The 23,841-nt window shown below is 36.7% G+C and overlaps 1 protein-coding gene across 4 annotated transcripts in view; it reads right to left on the reverse strand.

The window, feature by feature from the left end:
- The window catches only part of LOC6495749 (disintegrin and metalloproteinase domain-containing protein 12), a 573,836-nt gene that overhangs the window by 234,102 nt on the left and 315,893 nt on the right, over window positions 1–23,841 (reverse strand). For all 4 annotated transcript variants that reach the window (XM_044717324.1, XM_044717323.1, XM_044717322.1 and 1 more), the window contains one exon: window positions 19,143–19,215. In XM_044717324.1, coding sequence (XP_044573259.1) covers window positions 19,143–19,215 — 73 coding nt within the window. The remainder of the gene's footprint in view (window positions 1–19,142; window positions 19,216–23,841) is intronic.

The raw sequence follows: 23,841 nt of genomic DNA on the forward strand, positions 1-23,841 counted from the left end.
ACGCACCAAAATCGTCTAGCCAGATCGCTAAACCAAGCTAGTCAACAATCCCGATTAAGAAGAAATGACCTTCCATCGGACATCGGAGGTCCCATAGTATAGATGTTTACAAAGATAAACTAATTATGTATTAGATTAAGATTTTTAAAATTGTTGTTAGTCTCTTAATAAGAGAAGATCCAAAAAATAAAAGATAAAAGTAGTAAAAAAAAAAACTATAACAAAAACTTTAACTGGCTATAAATTACTCATATAAATAGTTTGCCATCGAAACAGTATATAGTTTTAAAACTTTTTCAATATAGTTTCCTAAACTAACGATACAGAAATATGACAAAAAAAAAAATTACATGAAAATCTGATGGCTCTATCGCTTAGATTCTCTGAGACCCTAGCGTCTGTTAAAGACGGACAGACGGACACGGCTATATCGACTCTGTGTTTTGGCTGATGCTGATCAAGAATATATATTTATGGGGTCGGAGAAGATTCCTTCTCCCTGTTATATACATTTTTTTTGCGCGGTTCCCATGTACAGCCCACCTCCCGTCCAACCGACCGAGGGACGCTGCCGCGTGACGTACGGCTCGAATCGCGGGAATAGATCCGAGATAGTTAAGCGAAAAGTAGGAGAAAGATATCACGAGGAAGAGTGTTGCACAGATAAGGCGGTTAATATAAGCGATTTAAGATTGTTAGTAGAGCAGAGTGACAAGATGTGGTAGAGACCATTGTAGTCCGAACATAATACCCTGAACGGATCGTGTTGGGCATATGTCGAACTACAATGGCTGAGGAGTAGAGGACGAAAGTTTCTAGTCCTTCTACTAGGAATGTTAAAATTTAAGCGTGTTAGTAAATGCTGGCTGTCTATATTTCCATAAATAAGATTATATAGAAACATGACACCCAGCATCGTTCTACGATTTGTTAATGATGGTAAGTTGATTAGTAAAAGTCTACTACGATAAGAGGGGAGGTAAAAATTTGCATCCCAACTAAGTCCCCTAAGCGCAAAAGTAAGAAGTTTTTTTGTACAGATTCAATGTGATCTTGGTGTACTCCATATTGAGGACTCCAGACACACGATCCATACTCAAGAATCGGACGGACCAGTGATGTATATAATGTTTTCGTTATGTACGGGTCATTAAATTCTTTTGACCATCTTTTATTAAAAACAAGCACACCCATAGCTTTATTAACCATGGTAGATATATGGTCGGTAAATTTAAGTTTTAAATCTAATAGGACACCTAGATCGTTAACTTGAGTTAATCGTTCTAAGGCGTTCCCATAGAGAAAGTACATAGCCTGGTGAGGACTAGATCGGTAAAAAGACATAAGTTTACATTTCGATCCATTAAGCTTTAGGTTATTTGCTAAACACCAATTTTGAAGTTTATCCAAATCGGATTGAAGTCTAGACTGAACACTAGTGAATTTATACTGAAGGCATAGCTTAACGTCATCAGCGTACATAAGTACAAGTGAATTAGTTAAGGCAAGAGGCAAGTCGTTAATAAACAGTATAAAAAGTATGGGTCCAAGATGGCTTCCTTGGGGCACCCCAGATGTGGCGCGGACTAAACGCGAGGTAACATCTTTAAAGAAAACACGTTGGGTTCTCCCAGATAAATAGCTCGAAATCCAGATAAGAAGATCAGTTGGGAATCCCAAAAGACTGAGTTTACTTATAAGAAGCGAATGGTTAACAGAGTCAAATGCTTTACTGAAGTCAGTGTATATGACGTCTGTTTATAAGCCATTCCGGAAGCCATCCGTGATAAAAGATGTTAGCTCCAATAAGTTGGTAGTGGTGGAGCGGCGCTTCATGGAGTGATAAGTTTTTCAAAAAGCCATTTAAGCCATTCCGGAACACATTCCTTCCACATAAGAGGAAAGATCGAAGTTTCCAGCGATAGATTAAAGAGTTTAAGGAGCGGTTTGGACAGAGCCTCGGCGCAGTTCTTCAGAACACAGCCTGGTACTCCATCAGGGCCTGGCGAATACACGGGCTTGACCTTAAGAAGATCCGATAACACATCACTTTGATCGAAAGATGGGCAAAATATAAGGTTGGCTGATTGGATATTATAAGTGTAAGGCTGAGCTAAGCTGCTGCTAGGTGAATACGTAGTTTGAAAAAACTGTACAAAGAGATCTGCCATTGCCTAATCAGTGTTCGCATAAGAGTTTTCAAACTTAAGCAGTGGGGGAAAAGATACATGTTTATGCTTAGTGTTTACAAAGTTATAAAACTGCTTCGGATCCTGAGTAAACTGAATCCTGCAGCGGCGAATATAACTCCTATAACATTCTGCGTTATGCACGGTGAAATTGGACCGAGCTACAAAGTATCTTGAATAACTAACTGTACAGCCAGATAATCTATGTTTATTTAAAAGTCTACTCATATTATTCTTTAAATTTATAAGGTGCCTTGTACACCAAGGCGGATTCGTTGAAGCGGACGGATATTTTCACAGCACACAAGCGTCAAAAAATGAGTTTAAAGTGAAATAAAATTTTTGTAATGCGATGTTTATATCCTAACATGCCAGTAAATCAGACCAATCAAATTCCGAGATTAACTTATTTAATTCTTATTCAAAGTCAGCCTTACGGAAGAAACGAACTTTATGAGATTTAAGTGTAGACTTAAGGTCAATTAAGGAGTTGTTTTCGATTGAAAGCTCAAGAGCGGAATGATATGGATCCTCAGGGTCAGAAAGGGGCAAAGTTCTGGAAAGAGTAATTCCATCAGGATCAGAAACGAAACATAAGTCCAGCAGCCGACCTAAAGAATTTCTAACGTGGTTAATTTGCCCGAGTGACATGTCAAACATGCCCACAGGGAAGTCGTGGTGGGAGTTAAGCTGTAAAGACGGTGAATTTTGAACATTTGACCACATACGTTCTGCGATATTAAAGTCACCCAGAGATATCAGCTGGTCACCATTAGACAGACGATCGAAAGCCAAGCGAATAGTGGACAAATGTTGCCAGTATGGTGGCGGACGCAGATGGTATGTAAAAACAGGTAACATACAAAGATTGATCGGACAAAGTGATTTTAATGCAAAGAAATTCAATGTCACCAAATTCTTGTGATTTTACCTCTTCAGAAGCGAATTTGAAGTCTACAGAAATTAACACTCCTCCTCCTCTTCGCAGAGTTCTGTCACATCTAAAAGTGGTGTACCTACTAGGAAAAACTTCAAAGCTTAAGATCTCCGGCTTTAACCAAGTTTCTGTAAATACAATAATGTGGGATGCAAAGAAAGAACTATCAGAATACAGTTTGGGAAGTTTACTACGTAACCCTCTTGTATTCTGATAGGTAAGTGTTAGTGAAGACATTAGTTTTTTAAAACTGAGGAAGATGAGGTGGAAGATTGATCAGTGGCCGTAACATGTGGGAGTTTTACACCCACAGGATTGGTCTTTTTTTTCACCGTACTTGGCTCATGTTCTTGGACGAAAATATTCTCTGGCCAAAAGCTGGCGGAACAAATCGTCTTGAACATCTGCAAGGGCACACGTATTTTGAAAGATGACGTGTGCCTGGTGTAAGAATATTTGAATTTTGTAATATCCACCACCTTTATGTCGGCTTTTGCTTTGGCTTTGATGTAAGCCGAGATATCAATCTCCGAAGTATCAGGGGCAAGCCGGGAAACAAAAATGTGTGTTGATGGTGGGATCACCTGCAAGGGTTTTGGTGCCGCCGTAACTAATACTGCGGCATCAGTGCGTACCGGGGGTCCGGACGGTTTATTACCCTGTTTGGTGACTGTTACAGGAGTTTCAATTATTGGGTCTGGGATCACTTGAAGCGATGCCACAGAGGACATATCGGACAATTGCTCATTGAGTCCGAGACATTCGGAAGCCGAATTTTTCTCAGGTCCGGCCCTTGGGGTGGCCAGAGATATAAGCGGCTGCATAGTTGTCGGCTGAGCAGGCTGAAGATTATTCGACCCGAGCACATCACTAAAAGCGGATTTCTTACGCTTTGGAGACTCATTTAGTAGTTGAAGACTACTAAACTGTGTATCAAGCGCACAGAGTTGGTCATTGATTTTTCGAAAACCACTAATCAACTCCTTGAAACTGCTTTTAGTCTGCCTCATGAACGATCTCATTTCGTCCTGAACAGCACGACAACCGTCACAGCAAAAGTGGAGACCAGACCTACGCGAGATTGCATCCGAAACTGAGGCCGTGAACCCGACACACTTAGCGTGTAAAACGTTTTCACAGAGCCAGCAATGGATGGTAGGCTGGGAAGACGAGATTGTCTTATTGCAAGACTTTAATGCACAGACCAATTTAAAATCCATAATTATTAAAAATTTAAATAATTAATTTATTAAAAATTATTTAAAATTAAATAATTAATTTATTAAAAATTATTTAAAATTAAATAAATAATTTATTAAAAATTATTAAAAATTTAAATAATTAATTTATTAAAAATTATTAAAAAAATTAATAATTAATTTAAAAATATTATTTGATTTTATTAATGAGGAACCTTGAACCACTGTACCAGGGAAACGAAAGAGGGAGATTGAAGAGAGCAGTTAGTGTGAGTCAGTAAAATGCAAAGAATAGAGATAAGAATCTCTATTAAGCGAGAAATAGGAGCAATAGAATAGAAGCAACACCGTAAGAGATGAAGAAGCAGAGCAGGGCTGTGTTTGGATGAAAAATTTATAAAATTATTTGAAATAAAGAGAGGAAGTGAATACAATATACCCTTTAACACTACGAGTACCAAGTTTAGAAATACGATGGTTATGACATTTCCGATCAATCAGTTATGTGTAAGATATAGGATATAGTCGACCGACCTGCAAAAAATTAGTTTGCGTTGAAACAGACAGACCGACAGAGGGACATGCTTATATAGACTCAGGAGGTAATGCTGCTCAAGAATATATATAGGGGAAGGTAGGGTAAAGCCCTGTTATCGAAAATCGGAAGGATTACGCAAACTAATATTAGTGTTGTCGGGTAGTGTTCGAAAATAATCAAAATGGCATGACAGGATTTTATTAGTCAAATGGCAACAAGTTTGTTTTGACAATTTTGACTTTCATTTTTGTGTATAATTAACTGCAGGATATTTCTTTTCGTCAAAAAGATTGGATAAAAAAGGTAAAAGATTCTTTGAATAAAGTCCTACAAACTGCATATAAGTTTGGTTCATTTTTTTCATAGTTTCTTTTTTAATTGCGTTGTTATAAAAAATTATGTGGTGGGGCAAATCCGACTTCTAAATAGTGGGATAAATCCGACCGCCTACTTCATTAAATTTTAAATGTTTTTTTACCGACATGTTGGCCAAATTACTTCTGCGGAAAGTGGGGTAAATCCGACCGCCTACTTCATTAAATTTGGAATGTTTTTCAACCGACATGTTGGCCAAATTTCTTCTGCGGAAAAGGGAAAATTAGTTACAGTTCTTTTGCCTGTGTCAGATATTGGTATGCGTATACCACGGTATTTCATTTTCCCCAGAGCACGATTACAAGAACATTTTTTGAATGGCGGGACAGCCGGTACTGTTGGTGGTGCCAATCCATCAGGATGGATCACAGTCGATTTATTTTTGGATTTTTTGATCGTCTGATCAGCCAGTACTGCTTTGGAATTCTGACGAGCAAATGGCACTCACGCCGTCATATTTCCACCTCATTGCTCACATCGCTTAAAACCGCTCGATGTCTCAGTATTCGGCCCTTTTAAAACGTAGAATACGTGGAAAAAGCATTATATTTAGGTTATATCTGTACTAAATCAACCAAAAACAAGAAAGGAAAGCTAACTTCGGGCGGAGCCGAAGTTTATATACCCTTGCAGTTGAGTCGCAGTCCGCTAGGTGTCGCCTCGCATCTTATATTATAAGATATATAGCGGATCGCATATAGTTGACCTTATAAAATTTGGCATATCGAATTATTTTGCCAAAAGAGGAATCCATTGAAACTCCCATCTTTCTAACTTCAAAAACAACGAAGTTATAGCATTTCCGATCAATCAGTTATATGGCAGCTATAGGATATAGTCGGCCGATCCTTATAAAATTCGACAAATCAGATTGTTTTTCCCAAAATAGAATCTGTACCAAATCCCATTATTGAAATTTGCGTATTCAAATATGCAAAAGTAACATAGACAGTTATGCTATATATTCACTTGAATGTAAGGATGTAGCAAGTGTATACACACTAAAAATGTGTTCCTTGTTTCTCGCCTATTTGTTGATATCTTGTCCTCTTGACATTTTACTCCACTTCGTTTCTGGCATTGAGAGCGTGTGGTTTATAAAATCTTTATTGTGTGTTTTATTTATTCATTGAGGGTTTCTGGTTAATCCTTAATTGTATTACTTATTTATTAACAAAACCAATAGGTTATGGGCCCAGACACAACTACAGTGAATAAGTAATGCATACATAAATACATTTAATCAATTCGCGAGTTTTTTTTTCTGGAAACGCTTTGACAAATTAGCCGCAAATCACCACGTAACGGCAGGACGGTGTTACAAGATAGTGCTACTGTTGAGAAACGTTATTGCTGTAAGAAGTTGCTGGAAATTGTGGCTGTGAAATTTGCTTTTGTGTGATAGAATCTTACAATGGATAAAGGGAAAAGAAATATCAAACCGTTTGACGGTGAGAAATATTCAATATGGAAGTTTAGAATGAGAGCGTTGCAGGAAGAGCACGATCTTCTGAAGGTTATAGATGAAACGCATGAAAAAGGGACTGATGAGATAAAAAAGGCAGAACGAAATGCAAAAGGTTTAATAATAAAATACCTAAGTGATGCATTTCTATCTTTCACTAACAGTGGGAGCACTGCTAAGCAGATTTTTGCAAATTTAGATGCAATTTACGAGGGAAGAAGCTTGGCATCATAACTATCTCTGCGAAAAAAACTTTTAGCCATGGATTTAAAAGGTGACACTTCACTCCTGAATCATTTTAATTCATTTGATGACCTCATTACCGAACTTATCGCATCAGGAGCAAAATTAGATGATATGGATAAAATTTCCCATTTACTTCTAACTCTTCCACCCAGTTATGATGGTGTTATAACGGCAATAGAGACTCTATCAGAAGATAATTTGACATTGGCTTTTGTAAAAACACGACTTCTTGACCAAGAAATAAAGCTTCGGAATATTAGTAAGGATACGAGTATTAAAGTCTTGCAAGCAGTAGGTAAAAAGGAGTTCAAAGATGCAAAATTTAACAAAAATCCAATGCAAAAGTTTAAGAAAAAATTGTTCAAGCCAATTTTCAAACCGAAACCAAAATGTTTTCATTGTGGTAAGCCAGGACATTTAAAGAAGGATTGTTTCTTTTTGAAAAGACAGCCAAATCAGAATTCTAACGTAAACAAAAGAAAGGAAGGGCAGGCTCAGATGGCAACAGCAGCAGCAACCCAACCAGAGCGTAGTTTTGCCTTCATGTTGAGAAATGCAACTTCCAATTCAAATACAAACGATGCTGAGTTTATACTAGACTCAGGAGCATCAGACCACCTAATAACACTACGAGTACCAAGTTTAGAAATACGATGGTTATGACATTTCCGATCAATCAGTTATGTGTAAGATATAGGATATAGTCGACCGACCTGCAAAAAATTAGTTTGCGTTGAAACAGACAGACCGACAGAGGGACATGCTTATATAGACTCTGGAGGTAATGCTGCTCAAGAATATATATAGGGGAAGGTAGGGTAAAGCCCTGTTATCGAAAATCGGAAGGATTACGCAAACTAATATTAGTGTTGTCGGGTAGTGTTCGAAAATAATCAAAATGGCATGACAGGATTTTATTAGTCAAATGGCAACAAGTTTGTTTTGACAATTTTGACTTTCATTTTTGTGTATAATTAACTGCAGGATATTTCTTTTCGTCAAAAAGATTGGATAAAAAAGGTAAAAGATTCTTTGAATAAAGTCCTACAAACTGCATATAAGTTTGGTTCATTTTTTTCATAGTTTCTTTTTTAATTGCGTTGTTATAAAAAATTATGTGGTGGGGCAAATCCGACTTCTAAATAGTGGGATAAATCCGACCGCCTACTTCATTAAATTTTAAATGTTTTTTTACCGACATGTTGGCCAAATTACTTCTGCGGAAAGTGGGGTAAATCCGACCGCCTACTTCATTAAATTTGGAATGTTTTTCAACCGACATGTTGGCCAAATTTCTTCTGCGGAAAAGGGAAAATTAGTTACAGTTCTTTTGCCTGTGTCAGATATTGGTATGCGTATACCACGGTATTTCATTTTCCCCAGAGCACGATTACAAGAACATTTTTTGAATGGCGGGACAGCCGGTACTGTTGGTGGTGCCAATCCATCAGGATGGATCACAGTCGATTTATTTTTGGATTTTTTGACCGTCTGATCAGCCAGTACTGCTTTGGAATTCTGACGAGCAAATGGCACTCACGCCGTCATATTTCCACCTCATTGCTCACATCGCTTAAAACCGCTCGATGTCTCAGTATTCGGCCCTTTTAAAACGTAGAATACGTGGAAAAAGCATTATATTTAGGTTATATCTGTACTAAATCAACCAAAAACAAGAAAGGAAAGCTAACTTCGAGCGGAGCCGAAGTTTATATACCCTTGCAGTTGAGTCGCAGTCCGCTAGGTGTCGCCTCGCATCTTATATTATAAGATATATAGCGGATCGCATATAGTTGACCTTATAAAATTTGGCATATCGAATTATTTTGCCAAAAGAGGAATCCATTGAAACTCCCATCTTTCTAACTTCAAAAACAACGAAGTTATAGCATTTCCGATCAATCAGTTATATGGCAGCTATAGGATATAGTCGGCCGATCCTTATAAAATTCGACAAATCAGATTGTTTTTCCCAAAATAGAATCTGTACCAAATCCCATTATTGAAATTTGCGTATTCAAATATGCAAAAGTAACATAGACAGTTATGCTATATATTCACTTGAATGTAAGGATGTAGCAAGTGTATACACACTAAAAATGTGTTCCTTGTTTCTCGCCTATTTGTTGATATCTTGTCCTCTTGACATTTACTCCACTTCGTTTCTGGCATTGAGAGCGTGTGGTTTATAAAATCTTTATTGTGTGTTTTAGAAACCCTCCATTGAGGGTTTCTGGTTAATCCTTAATTGTATTACTTATTTATTAACAAAACCAATAGGTTATGGGCCCAGACACAACTACAGTGAATAAGTAATGCATACATAAATACATTTAATCAATTCGCGAGTTTTTTTTTCTGGAAACGCTTTGACAAATTAGCCGCAAATCACCACGTAACGGCAGGACGGTGTTACAAGATAGTGCTACTGTTGAGAAACGTTATTGCTGTAAGAAGTTGCTGGAAATTGTGGCTGTGAAATTTGCTTTTGTGTGATAGAATCTTACAATGGATAAAGGGAAAAGAAATATTAAACCGTTTGACGGTGAGAAATATTCAATATGGAAGTTTAGAATGAGAGCGTTGCAGGAAGAGCACGATCTTCTGAAGGTTATAGATGAAACGCATGAAAAAGTGACTGATGAGATAAAAAAGGCAGAACGAAATGCAAAAGGTTTAATAATAAAATACCTAAGTGATGCATTTCTATCTTTCACTAACAGTGGGAGCACTGCTAAGCAGATTTTTGCAAATTTAGATGCAATTTACGAGGGAAGAAGCTTGGCATCATAACTATCTCTGCGAAAAAAACTTTTAGCCATGGATTTAAAAGGTGACACTTCACTCCTGAATCATTTTAATTCATTTGATGACCTCATTACCGAACTTATCGCATCAGGAGCAAAATTAGATGATATGGATAAAATTTCCCATTTACTTCTAACTCTTCCACCCAGTTATGATGGTGTTATAACGGCAATAGAGACTCTATCAGAAGATAATTTGACATTGGCTTTTGTAAAAACACGACTTCTTGACCAAGAAATAAAGCTTCGGAATATTAGTAAGGATACGAGTATTAAAGTCTTGCAAGCAGTAGGTAAAAAGGAGTTCAAAGATGCAAAATTTAACAAAAATCCAATGCAAAAGTTTAAGAAAAAATTGTTCAAGCCAATTTTCAAACCGAAACCAAAATGTTTTCATTGTGGTAAGCCAGGACATTTAAAGAAGGATTGTTTCTTTTTGAAAAGACAGCCAAATCAGAATTCTAACGTAAACAAAAGAAAGGAAGGGCAGGCTCAGATGGCAACAGCAGCAGCAACCCAACCAGAGCGTAGTTTTGCCTTCATGTTGAGAAATGCAACTTCCAATTCAAATACAAACGAGGCTGAGTTTATACTAGACTCAGGAGCATCAGACCACCTAATAAATGACACAGCATTGTTCTCCAAATACGACCATTTGCAATCAAATGTGCCCATCGAGATTGCCAAACGCGGAGAGTTTATCTACGCTACAGCCAAAGGAGTTGTCAATATTACCAGCTGCGGAAACCAAATCACCTTGCAAAACGTTTTGTATTGCAAGGATATTCAACACAACCTACTATCGGTAAAGAAAATGCAGGATGCAGGTATGACCATTGAATTTAATCCTGGAGGTGTAAAAGCATCCAAGGATGGTAAATTGGTTTTTAATGGAATCCGTGAGTTCAATGTACCTATTATAAAATTTCAATTAAACAGTAAAGTATGTATGTCTTAAATTTCAAATAGTGCTGAGTATCGATTATGGCATGAAAGATTAGGTCACATAAGCGTAGGAAAATTTTTAGAAATAAAGCGAAATAGTCTTTTTGAAGATACTAATATTTTAAGCAATATTGATTTAAATCATGAATTATGCGAGGCTTGTATAAATGGCAAGCAATCTAGATTAAAGTTTCAAAAATTTAAAAATAAGGAAAATATTACACGACCTTTGTTTGTTGTCCATTAAAATGTTTGTGGCCCAATAACACCCAAAAAAATTTAAAAATTGTGAATTTGTATATCGATAATGGAAGGGAATATCTTTCTGATGAAATGCGTGATTTCTGTGTTGAAAAAGGCATCAGCTATCATTTAACGGTTCCTCATACTCCAGAGTTGAATGGTGTATCAGAACGGATGATACGAACTATCACCGAAAAGGCTCGATCTATGATCAATGGTGCTAAACTTAATAAACATTTTTGGGGTGAGGCTGTTTTAACATCAACCTATTTAATTAACAGATCCCCAAGTAGAGTTGCAAAAGATAAATAAAACACCATTTGAGATGTGGCATAACAATATGTTATAACAAATGGTTATAAATTATGGAATGAGGAATCGAGGAAATTTATAATAGCAAGAGATGTTGTGGTGGATGAAATAAACATGCTAAAATCAAAAGATTTACATGGAAAAGATTCGGATGTTCAAAGTAATACTGTTGAACAAAATAATGAATCTTTAACTAAAGAGAATGAAGAGTTGGATTTTCCTTTGGTGGAAAATAATGAATCTGTTGATTCTGAGTTAAATGAGCAACTCAATGAAAATTCCACATATCTTGAGAATGCCGATCCAGTCGTTGAAACTGGTGATAAATTAACAAAAAATAAAAAGGAAGAAGAAATCAGACGCAGTGAAAGAATTAAAAGTTAACCCAAATTATCATATCGATTTTTAGAAAGATGTCTTATGAATACTCAAACATGCTTAGATGATATTCCTAATACCTTTGAAGAGATTAAGTTTCGTGAGGACAGATCTTTCTGGGAAAATGCTATACAGGATGAACTTAAATCTCATTTTCAAAATAATACTTGGACCTTAGTGCATAAGCCAGATAATAAAAACGTAGTTGATTGCAAATGGGTATTTAGTATTAAAAAAGATGAGTTTGGGAACTTAGTAAAGTACAAAGCTAGACTTGTAGCGCGGGGTATCACTCAAAAATATATGACTGATTAGGATGAGACATTTGCACCAGTTGTACGAATTTCCAGTTTTAGATTTTTGTTGGCACTTTCAAATCAACATGATTTAATGGTTCATCATATGGATGGAAAAACCGCATTTTTAAATGGAACTCTAAAGGATGAAATCTACATGAATACTCCAAAAGGCCTGAATCATTCTTATGAGAAGAAAGTGTGTAAGCTTAATAAAGCTATATATGGCCTTAAGAAAGCTGCTAGATGTTGGTTCGAAGTCTTTGAAAGTGTATTGAAGGATGTTGGATTTCAAAACTTAGGAGTTGATAGGTGTATTTATATTTTGGATAAGGGAGATATTTCGAGAAATATATACATATATCCTGTTATATGTGGATGATATAGTAATTACAACAAATAAATCAGATACAATGTCAAAATTTAAATCTTATCTTCATGATAAGTTTCAAATGACCGACTTACGGGAAATTAGACACTTTATTGGAATAAAAATTGACAGATCTGATGGAGAGATTTGTTTTAGTCAATCAGCATATATTAAAAGAGTATTGAGAAAATTTAATATGGAAGATTGTAATTCAGTTAGTACTCCCCTCCCAAGTATGTTGGACTATACGGCTCTGCAATCGGAAGAAGTATGTGATGCACCGTGTAGAAATTTGGTTGGTTGTTTGATGTACATAATGTTATGTACACGGCCTGACTTAAGTACTTCAATAAGTATTCTAAGCAGGTATGCAAATAACAACAATAAAGAACTATGGCGATGCCTTGAGAGAGTTCTTAGATATCTGAAGGAAACTGTTAATCTCAACTTAGATTCAAGAAAAAAAATAATTTGAATAGTTTTCTTACAGGATATGTAGATTCCGATTGGGCTGGAAATGAAACTGACAGAAGAAGTACCACTGGGTATTTATTTAATATGTTTGAAAGTTGTTTGATTTCATGGAGTACCATGAAGCAAAAGTCGGTTGCTGCTTCATCTACTGAAGCTGAATACATGGCCTTGTTTGAAGGTGTAAGAGAAGCTCTTTGGCTTAAATCACTAATAAATGAGATTAATCTAAAATTAAATGGTCCTATAGAGATTTTTGAAGACAACCAGGGTTGTATAAGTATTGCAAATAATCCTACTTGCCATAAGAGAACAAAGCACATAGACATTAAATATCATTTTACAAGAGAGCAAATTGAAAGAAAACTAATTTGTGTAAAGTATATTCCCACAGATCTGCAACTAGCCGATATACTGACGAAGCCATTACCAACTGCACGGTTTATTTCCCTGCGAAGCCAGCTTGTACTTGCTGAGTAATTCAACAAAAAGAAAAAGTTTTTTTTTGTTATTAATTCCAAACTTATGGAACTTATTTTGAAATCTAAAACTTATGTTACTTATGTTAATATTTTTGTTTGGTCTAGTTGGGTTTTTACTGGGTTTCCCCAACTCTTGCAGCAAATGCTGGACCTAATGTATCCCCAGAATTAAATGAAAATATGAAGATTTGAAAGAAATGAAGATACAAATTAAAATTAAAGCACAAACTCATGTCAAGAATCGAAGTGATAATCAATGTAATTTTTGAGGCGGCGTATTGAAATTTTCGCATTCAAATATGCAAAAGTAACATAGACAGTTATGCTATATATTCACTTGAATGTAAGGATGTAGCAAGTGTATACACACTAAAAATGTGTTCCTTGTTTCTCGCCTATTTGTTGATATCTTGTCCTCTTGACATTTTACTCCACTTCGTTTCTGGCATTGAGAGCGTGTGGTTTATAAAATCTTTATTGTGTGTTTTATTTATTCATTGAGGGTTTCTGGTTAATACTTAATTGTATTACTTATTTATTAACAAAACCAATACCCATCTTTCTAACTTAAAAATCACCAAAGTTATGCCAATTTCGATCGTTCTATGACAGCTATAGGATATAGTCGGCCGATCCTTATGAAATTTTGTACACAAGATATTTTGGTCAAATATAACATGTGTTATATTTTTATATATAATATATAATTATAATATATAATTATATATATATATTATATATATTTATATATAACAAAGTCCCAACTCTCTAACATAAAAAAACACCAAAGTTATGGCATTTCCGATCAATCAGTTATATGGCAGCTATAGGATATAGTCGACCGATCCCGGCCGTATTGACTTATATACTGCCTGCAAAGGAAAGAAGGGTGCAAAGTTTCAACTCGATAGCTCTAAAACTGAGAGACTAGTTTGCGTAGAAACGGACAGACGGACATGCTCATATCGACTTAGGAGGTGATCCTCACCAAGAATATATATACTTTATAGGGTCGGAGATGTCTCCTTCACTGCGTTGCAAACTTTTGACCAAAATTATAATACCCTCTGCAAGGGTATAACAAGAAAGGAAAGCTAACTTCGGGCGGAGCCGAAGTTGAAATATCTTTGCAGTTAAGGTTGTGCCATTTCCGGTCGTTCAGTTATATGACGGCTATAGGATATAGTCGGTCGATCTTTATCAAATTCGGCAGAACAGATTAGATTGCCCAAAATATCTATACCAATCTCACCAAGTATCTGTACCAAGTCTCATCTTTCTAACTTAGAAAACAACAAAGTTATGCCAATTCCGATCGTTCTATGACAGCTATAGGATATAGTCGGCCGGTCCTTATGAAATTTCATAAGATATTTTGGCCACATATAACTTGTGTGGAAAGTCTCAATTTTCTAACATAAAAAAAAACGCAAGTTATGGGATTTTCGATATAGGATATAGTCAACCGATCCCGGCCGTTCCAACTTATATACTGCCTGCAAACATAAGAAGGATGTGTGCAAAGTTTCAACTCGATAGCTTTAAAGCTGAGAGACTAGTATCGGCTCAGGAGGTGATCCTGATCAATAATATATATACTTTATAGGGTCGAAGATATCTCCTTCACTGTGTTGCACACTTTTGACCAAAATTATAATACCCTCTGCAAGGGTATAAAAATATATTTAAACTAAATATATTGGTGTATGCCAGAAGATCGGACCAATCAAATGCACCGATTAGGTTGTTCTGCTTGTGAAAGTTAGTTTGCATATCAAGCGTTTTATGATATGGATTATCCGGGTCTGCAAAAGGCAATGTGTTGGTAAGGGTAATTCATTAAGGGCAAGCCGACAAGATAAAGAAATAATGATATATGGAAAAGAATAAAGAAAAAGAATGAAAGTTAGTTTTAAATATTGTTGGTTCAAGCCGCCACCAAAAAAAACATTTTAAATATTCATAATATGTTTACCTGCAGCGGCTTGTAGCAAAATTTATTCTTGTCTGACCGCCTCCCAGTTTTGCATACAACTTGCTGTTATTTGTAGCGCATACGTTTTTGGGAGCTTTGGTAGAGCTCATGCACCCAAGCTCTTTTTTTCGCAAAACATTATCAGGGATGTACCAAGGGGGTCTAGTTTTCGGCTGATGTGCGAAGGGTACCTGGTTCCAGCCGAGCTCGAGAATTCCACTTTTTTGTTTTATCGTTTTTTTATTTTTGTGTTATTATTTATTATCGTTGTTTTTTCAAAATTTTACATCCTCTTTAGCACCATTAAAATGAAATAAGACCGGACAGTATTTGGACAATTGTATTTGGATTTGTTCCGCCAGCTTTTGGCCAGAGAACATTTTCGTCCAAGCCAAGTACGGTGATGAAAAAAAATAAACCTGTGCATGTTAAACTTTCACATGTTACGCCCACTGAACAACCTTTCACCTCATCTTTCTCAGTTTAAAAAAACTACTGTCTTCACTAACACTTACCTATCAGAATACAAGAGGGTTACGTAGTACACTTCCCAAACACTTTTCCGGTCAATCTTTGTATGTTACCTGTTCTTACATACCACCTTTTTGATATAAAAGGCACCTTATAAATTAAAAGAACATTATGAGTAGACTTTTAAATAAACATAGAGTATCTGGCCTGACATTTAGTTATTCAAGATACTTAGTAGCTCGGTCCAATTTCACCGTGCATAACACAGAATGTTATAGGAGTTATATTCGCCGCTGCTGAATTCAGTTTACTCAGGATCCGAAGCAGTTTTATAAATTTTTAAACACTAAGCGCAAAAATGTATCTTTTCCTTCTCTGCCTACGTTTGAGAACTCATATACGAACACTGATCAGAAAATGACCGATATCTTTGCACAGTATTTTCTAATAACTTATTTACCCAGCAGCAGTCCAGCTCAGCCGTACACTTATAATATCCAATCAGTCAACCCTTTCTTTTGCACATCTTTCCATCGAAGTGGTGTGTTATCGGATCTTCTTAAGATCAAACCCGTGAATTCGCCAGGCTCTGATGGAGTAACAGGCTGTGTTTTGAAGAACTGCGTCGAGGCTCTGTCCAAACCGCTCCTTAAACTCTTTAATCTATCGCTGGAAACTTCGATCTTTCCTCTTATGTGGAAGGAATGTGTTCCGGAATGGCTTAAAAACAGACGTCATTTACACTGACTTCAGTAAAGTAAACTCAGTCTTTTGGGATTCCCAACTGATCTTCTTACCTGAATTTCGAGCTACTTATTTGGAAGAACCCAACTTGTCTTCTTTAAAGATGTTACCTCGCGTTTAGTCCGCGCCACATCTGGGGTGCCCCAAGAAAGTCATCTTGAACCCATACTTTTTACACTGTTTTTTAAAGACTTTCCCCTTGCCTTAACTAATTCGCTTGTACATATGTACGCTGATGAGGTTAAGCTTTGTCTTCAGAATAAATTCACTAGCGCCCAGACTAGACATCAATCCCATTTGTATAAATTTCAAAATTTGTGTTTAGAAAATAACCTAAAGCTTAATGGATCGAAATGTAAACTCATTTAACTTTATCTATCTAGTCCTCGTCAGGCTATGTACTTTCTCTATTGGAACACCTTAGAACGATTAACTCAGGTTGACGATCTAGGTGTCCTATTAGATTTGAAACTTAAATTTACCGACCATGTATCTACCATGGTTAATAAAGCTATGGGTGTGCTTGGTTTTATTAAAAGATGGTCAAAAGAATTTAATGACCCGTACATAACTAAAACGTTATATACATCACTGGTCCGTCCGATTCTTGAGTATGGATCGTGTGTCTGGAGTCCTCAATATGGAGTACACCAAGATCACATTGAATCTGTACAAAAAAACTTCCTTACTTTTGCGCTTAGGGGACTTAATTGGGATGCAAATCTTTACCTCCCCTCTTATCGTAGTAGACTTTTACTAATCAACTTACCAACATTAACAAATCGTAGAACGATGCTGGGTGTCATGTTTTTATATAATCTTATTTATGGAAATATAGACAGCCAGCATTTACTAACACGCTTAAATTTTAACATTCCTAGTAGAAGGACCAGAAACTTTTGTCCTCTGCTCCTCAGCCATTGTAGTTCGACATATGCCCAACACGATCCGTTCAGGGTATTATGTTCGGACTACAATGGTCTCTACCACATCTTGTCACTTTGCCCTACTAACAATCTTAAATAGCTTATATTAACCGCCTCATCTGTGCAACACAGATATCAACACAGATCGTAATATCATTCTCCTAATCCTCGCTTATCTACCTCGGATCTATTCCCGCGATTCCCGCGATACGTTACGCGGCAGCGTCTCTCGGTCGGTTGGACGGGAGGTGGGCTGTAAATATGCAGTGGGACCCTGCGCGAAAAAAAAAATATTCTGAAATGAAATTTGAAATTTGATGAAATTTGTCTCGTTTTATTCAGAATTAATGAGACAACATTGATATGTGGCAAAAATGACAGAATTTTTGTAAGTTGTACCGAAAAACAGGCATCAAAATCCGAAAAACACGAACAAAAGCCGAAAACTTCAGTTTCAGGTGTAAAAATGTTGTTCTTTTTGTTTAACAAAATCGAAGATAAATTTTTTTTTCAAAAGCTACAACATTTCACTATTAAAAAACACCAATTTTGAAATCGGTTGAAAAAAACGCGTTCAGGAATTTTTAAGCGCAAACAAGTCCCGAAAAACGGTTTTTTAACCATAAATCAAGATTTTGAGGGTGTTAGAAATATTTCAAAAATGGTTTTGTGATATACTCGACCCAATGAACAATTCCTACTATGTCACTTCAAAAGTTCATTCACTTTTGTCATTTTTGTAACACTGTGTTATATATACCATATATTCCTACATTATAAGTCTCCATTGCAGTAAGCTTCTGTCCGAAGTTAGATTTCTTTTTCCCACCTTCTTAAAAATTAAAAACAAAAGTATTTTTGGGTTCATTGTGTCTGATGGGCCTTGAATTAGCTAAGAAATATTGTATATATCCATTATTAGTTCGCCCACTGTAGATGTAGCGAATAGATCTTTGTCGGGTCAAGAAGCCTCCGGAAAGTCTGGCCGGCAATAATTTATTAATTTGAACATCCGTGACGTCACTCGGTTCTACCGCCATTGTTATATCTCTCCGACCACTCTCGTTCGCCCTTTATATCCCTTTTCACATAGCCCGCTTTCGTGCATTCGATTGGCCACCTGCATCTTCCGTCATGCGCTATCTTTGTCTCGCTTTCTCGCGGTCTCGGTCGCTCCGCAGCATTAAGAGTTGAGCCTCGCCGCTGCATTTACTTCACTCTTCGTTCGGTCTTTAACCCTTCAAACCTAGCACAAATTTTTAGTCAACAAAAGCATCAGAAAGTTCAAATAAATTGCGCTTATATATATAAATCAAACCAAATTTGCATTTATTAAAAACCTGGAATTCATTCTTCTTCCAGATTCGCGTTTTACTCTTCTTTGTAGTGAATGCGCTTTTGGGAGCTTTGGTAGATCTTATGCGCCTAAGCTCATAGGAAGAATTGAGGTTTGATTGAGAAATTGTTATAAAATACATATGTGTCGCGCAATCTAGCAACGAACATAATTTTGAAATTTTCCCGAATTCGAAGGAAAAAATAATGAAGTAAGAGAATTACGCTTATTTAAAGTGTCCCGTCAAGAGGAAGTCTTGGGTACTAGAGGGTTAATTTCTTACATCAAATTCAGGTTACAATATTTGGCATCGCTGACCTTCACTTGAGACAAAAAGATGAATTGAACTGAACAAATTCTTCTGTTGCATCCATAATATATTTGACTATTTATTAGAGTAAAAAAAATGTTTGTGAGGCTAGAAACATAAAACTTACATGTCGATTCCCATCCACGAGGTATCCACCGACGTGATAATGTTTCTGTTGTATGTTTGGCGAGAGGAGTTGCCTATTTAAAAAAAGTAATATCGATGGAATATTAATCAATTAACAAAAAAATAATTAATTATTTATTAAGTTATTAGGCGTTTCATAGCTGTTTTATTAAAAGCTAAATTATATGATTGGCTTTTGATAAAATTTTCTGTAGGCATCCGATTTGAATAAATTATACAACAATCAAAAGGTATTGTTTTAATAAGATAATTTTGTCCAAACATTTTCCTAAAGTCGTTCGATTTGGGAGAAATTAGGGTGAAAGTAAAAAAATTTAGAATCACTAAATTGGGGCTTGGGGACATTTTAGTCCCCAGATAGAATATTTCTTTATTCGCCTTCTACTTAAGGGGCGCCGGTGAAATGGTTTTTAAAATATCTGTTTCACTTTTTTTAAGACCAAACATATTTATGGTAGACAAAAAAAAAATACACTGAAAATCAATTTTTTTTTGTAGGGAAAAAAAAAATATTTTTCAAAATTGGCTCATTTGATCTTGTTTACATTGCGCGTGGAGATAGCCTTTGAGATGATGCAATTTTTGGTACATCGCTTATATATGGCAAAACTCGTTTACTCATCTTTAGTCCTACAAGTGCAGCTATCAATTTTGTGCAGCCACCTGTGAAGCTTGGTGTTATGAAGTATGGATGTGTATATTTTATGGTGAATTTTCTTTTAGTAAAATTATTAGAGTAAATTAATAAATTAAATTCTTTCAACTTTACTATAATTTTGAAGGAGACATCTCCGACCCCATAAAGTATATATATTCTTGATCAGGATCATCCTGAGTCAATATGAGCATGTCCGTCTGTCCATCTGTCTGTCTTTCTGTTATTATGGAAATTAGTCTTTCAGATTTAAAGCTATTGAGTTGAAACTTTGCAAATCCTTCGTTTGTTGGCAGGCAGTATATACGGTATCCGAACGGCCGGGATCGGTCGACTATATCCTATAGCTGCCATATGATTGATCTGATTGATCGGAAACTTTGGTGTTTTTAAAGATAGAGAGTTGGGACCTGCCATAATATCTTATCTTCATTTTCATAAGGATCGGCCGACTATTCTATGCCATATAACTGAACTTGGAGCTATCATCGGGAAGTTTTTGTTTGGATTGAAGTTTTTTTTCGTTTGATTAAATTTATAAATCACTAATCACTCTAAAATACGAGTCGATTACTAACTAACTAAACAAACTAACTAACGGACTACAAACAAAATTTTCACCGTTCTTGTACTGTAACGCTACCAGCTTTTTGATAGCGGCCGATTAAATTAAAAAAATTTCAATTCCGATTTATAATTTATTTGGATCTAATTCCGTGCAATATAACAAAATAGCGGCCCGTCAATAACAACTCCAAAATAAGCAAGAAGAAAAAGAGCTTTGGCGCAGAAGCTCTTCCAAAAGCGCATCCCAAAAGCGCATGCGCTACAAATGACAACAAAGTGCTTGCGAAACTGAGAGACAAAAGAGAAGATTAAATGCCGCTGCAGCTAAAAAAATTATCAATATTCTAATCGGCTTATCTGGTGGCTGCTTAGCCCAACATACATATACCTTTGCAGGGGGCATTATAATTTTGGTCAAAAGTGTGCAATTCAGTAAAGGACCCCATAAACGATATACATTTTTGATCAGGATCACCTCTTATGCCGATACCAACATGTCCGTCTATCAGTCTGCCTATTTTTTTCTGCCCGAACTAGTCTCTCAGTTTTAAAGTTATCGAATTTACACTTTACACATATCCTTCTTTATTTTGCACGCAGTATATAAGTCGACCGAGCCAAGATTGGTTCACTGTATCTTCTACCACCCATATAAGTCCACCATCGAAAATGGCACAACTTTGGAATTTTCGAAGATAATAGTTTGGGACTTTAGCAACTTTTTTATTTTTATTAATCACTGTGGACGGCAGTCCACGAGGTGACGACCTGCATGCCTTGGCGTGCGCGAGGAGACTCTATATATAGCCGAATTAAAAATTTTCTGTTAGCAACCGATCTAAATGAATTATATACCAATCGATAGGTATTGTTTTAATAAGATAATTTTGTCCAAACATTTTCCAAAAGTTATTTGCTTTGAGAGAAATTGGGGTGAAAGTAAAAAAAATTTGAATAACTAAAGTGGGGCTGGTGGACACATTCTAGTCGATAGAATATTTTTATATATTCGCCTTCTAATGTTAAATACGCGTCGATTCTCAACCGACCCGATCCGACATTTCTTTCAGAAGTTATTCAAAAAATTCGATTTTTCTTCTTCTTCAAAATGAAGCCTGTGTGTCGGTTTGTCTGGTTGTCTGTTTGCACTATTTTTTTCTTGGCAACCCTGAAAAAATTGGAGATGTTTGTTCCTTTTATATGAGTAACTTTTGTTCTAAAACTTTTTGATATACCTTTTATAATCAAGAAATATATTAAAACGTGATTTACACCGTTGAAAAGGGTTTTTAAATATCTATTTCACTTTCTTTAAGACCAGACGTCTTAATAGTAAACAAAAAAATACACTAAAAATAAATTTTTTTTTAAGAAAAAAATTATTTTTCAAAATTGGCTCATTTGATCTTATTTATATTGAACGTGGAGATAGTCCTTGAGATAATACCCTCTGCAAGGGTATAAATAATAACCATAATCATTATTTACGGTCCCGGAAAAAACATTTTATAAATTTCCTAATACATTGTCGTATATTTGCAAAAATATGTTGAGGAATTGATGTTTTAATCTAACACACACATTTTATATTGAATACACAATCTAAATCTAACCTTTTGTATTTAAATATACCAAAAATGTATAATTTTCGATCAATCATATAACAGTTTCCAGACTTTATAATTCCCGGTACTTATATTTTCCACCCAAACTCTAATTAATCTGTTAGGCAACGCAGCAAAAGGCGTAACTGTTTAAAAATGACATAACGTGTATGCTACTTTATAGCATACATACATACATACGTTCCACTTTCAAGTGCATTCGCCGCGCATAAGCATTCCATATATATATACATTCCACAACTCAATGTACGGTTCTGAGCGCACAGTTAAATCTTGTTCGCTGCGCGCGGTTATAACTAAATACAAACAAATAAATTATAATCAATATAGCTTTGGCGTCAGAATTATTTACTGCGTTTCTTTACTTGATTGTTTATAGTTCAATTATAGTGACGATGAACTCCAGCGGCACAGTCACAGGAGCACTACAGCTTGGAGCTTAAAATATAAGGCAAAGGGTATCCTCCAGGAGTTGAAGAGGATCCAAGGAGCCCTCCAGCCAGTGTCCAAGGTGGATGATGCCATGCTCCACTTGCGTCATGGCCAGTTGGTCGCCATGTGCGAGGACTTTCAGCCAATTCACGAGGAGTCTGAGCTTGTAGCATCGATGCATGCCAAAACCGAGGACGAGACGTCGTTGCGCTCTGCACGAATGGCCCATTCCACCCTTGCCAACGAAGTTTCCAGCATTTAGGCGGGCGCAGCGTTTGGTCGAAACTTCCAAACCTCGCATCCTCTTCCCCTTCCTACTTTCAGCGGAGAACATTCGGAGTGGGCTGAGTTTCACTCGGCTTTCTCAACAATTGTGGGCTGCAGACCGCAATCCTCACATAAGTAAGGTGGAAAACCTGCAGAGGTTGCGATCTTGTCTTCGGGACTCAGCCTTAGATCCAGTTCGTTCCTTTGAAATCTCCGAGGAGAATTATGATGTCGCGTGGCATCTCTTGGAAAACCGATTTAATACCCGTCGGTTAATATTTCATGCTCATGTGAACGGGATTCTGGACTGAGGTCTATTGGAAGGTGGTTTAGTGGCATTCCTTCGAGAGCTTTCAGATAAATTCAATGCCCAAATCCCAGCCTCGATAAATTTGGGGACGACAATTCAGATCGCCAGCAACATCATTGTCCAAAGGTTGAAAATACCTCGGACTCCCTACTTGTAAGTCGATGACTGAATTTTTGGAGCAGCGATGCAGGAATCTGAAGGCTATGGATGTGGCCATGGCTTCTAAGTTCTCGCTGCTTCGATTATTCGGCCCTTGTGAACGCTGTCATAGCCCCCAACATCACGGATTTCCAGCCTAGTTTCAGCTTGGATGTCTCCAGCAGGAATATTCCCGCCAACCTCACTTTAGCCGATCCAAAGTTTTTTCGGTCACAACGTATCGATTTGCTTATCGAAGCCAGCCGATTTTATGAGCTGCCGTGTGTTGGGAAAATCCAGCTCTCAGCTGGCCTACCGTTCTTGTAGGAAACCCGGCTTGGATGGGTTGTATGTGGGGGCGGTTCACACGTGGAGCGAAGATCATTCGTAACCACAGCTCACATTATGAAGTGGCCGTTGGCGAAAAATATGGATCGAGTCCCCGGCCGTGATGGAGTGTCTCAAGTGGCGGGTTTTAAAACCGCATCTAAAACTGTCAATCGCGCAGTGTCTAAGTTTTGCCTATTGCCCCTTAATGATGAAGTTGAACGATAGGCCTCAACTGGTGGGAAAATTTCGGGTCCGGCAGCAGCCTACGGCATAGATTACACAGTGCTACAAAAAAAAACAAAAGTGAATGAACTTTTAAAGTGACATAGTAGGAATTGTTTATCTGGTCGAGTAT

Source organism: Drosophila ananassae, chromosome XR, assembly GCF_017639315.1.
Source record: "Drosophila ananassae strain 14024-0371.13 chromosome XR, ASM1763931v2, whole genome shotgun sequence".
Classification (NCBI taxonomy): Eukaryota; Metazoa; Arthropoda; class Insecta; order Diptera; family Drosophilidae; genus Drosophila; species Drosophila ananassae.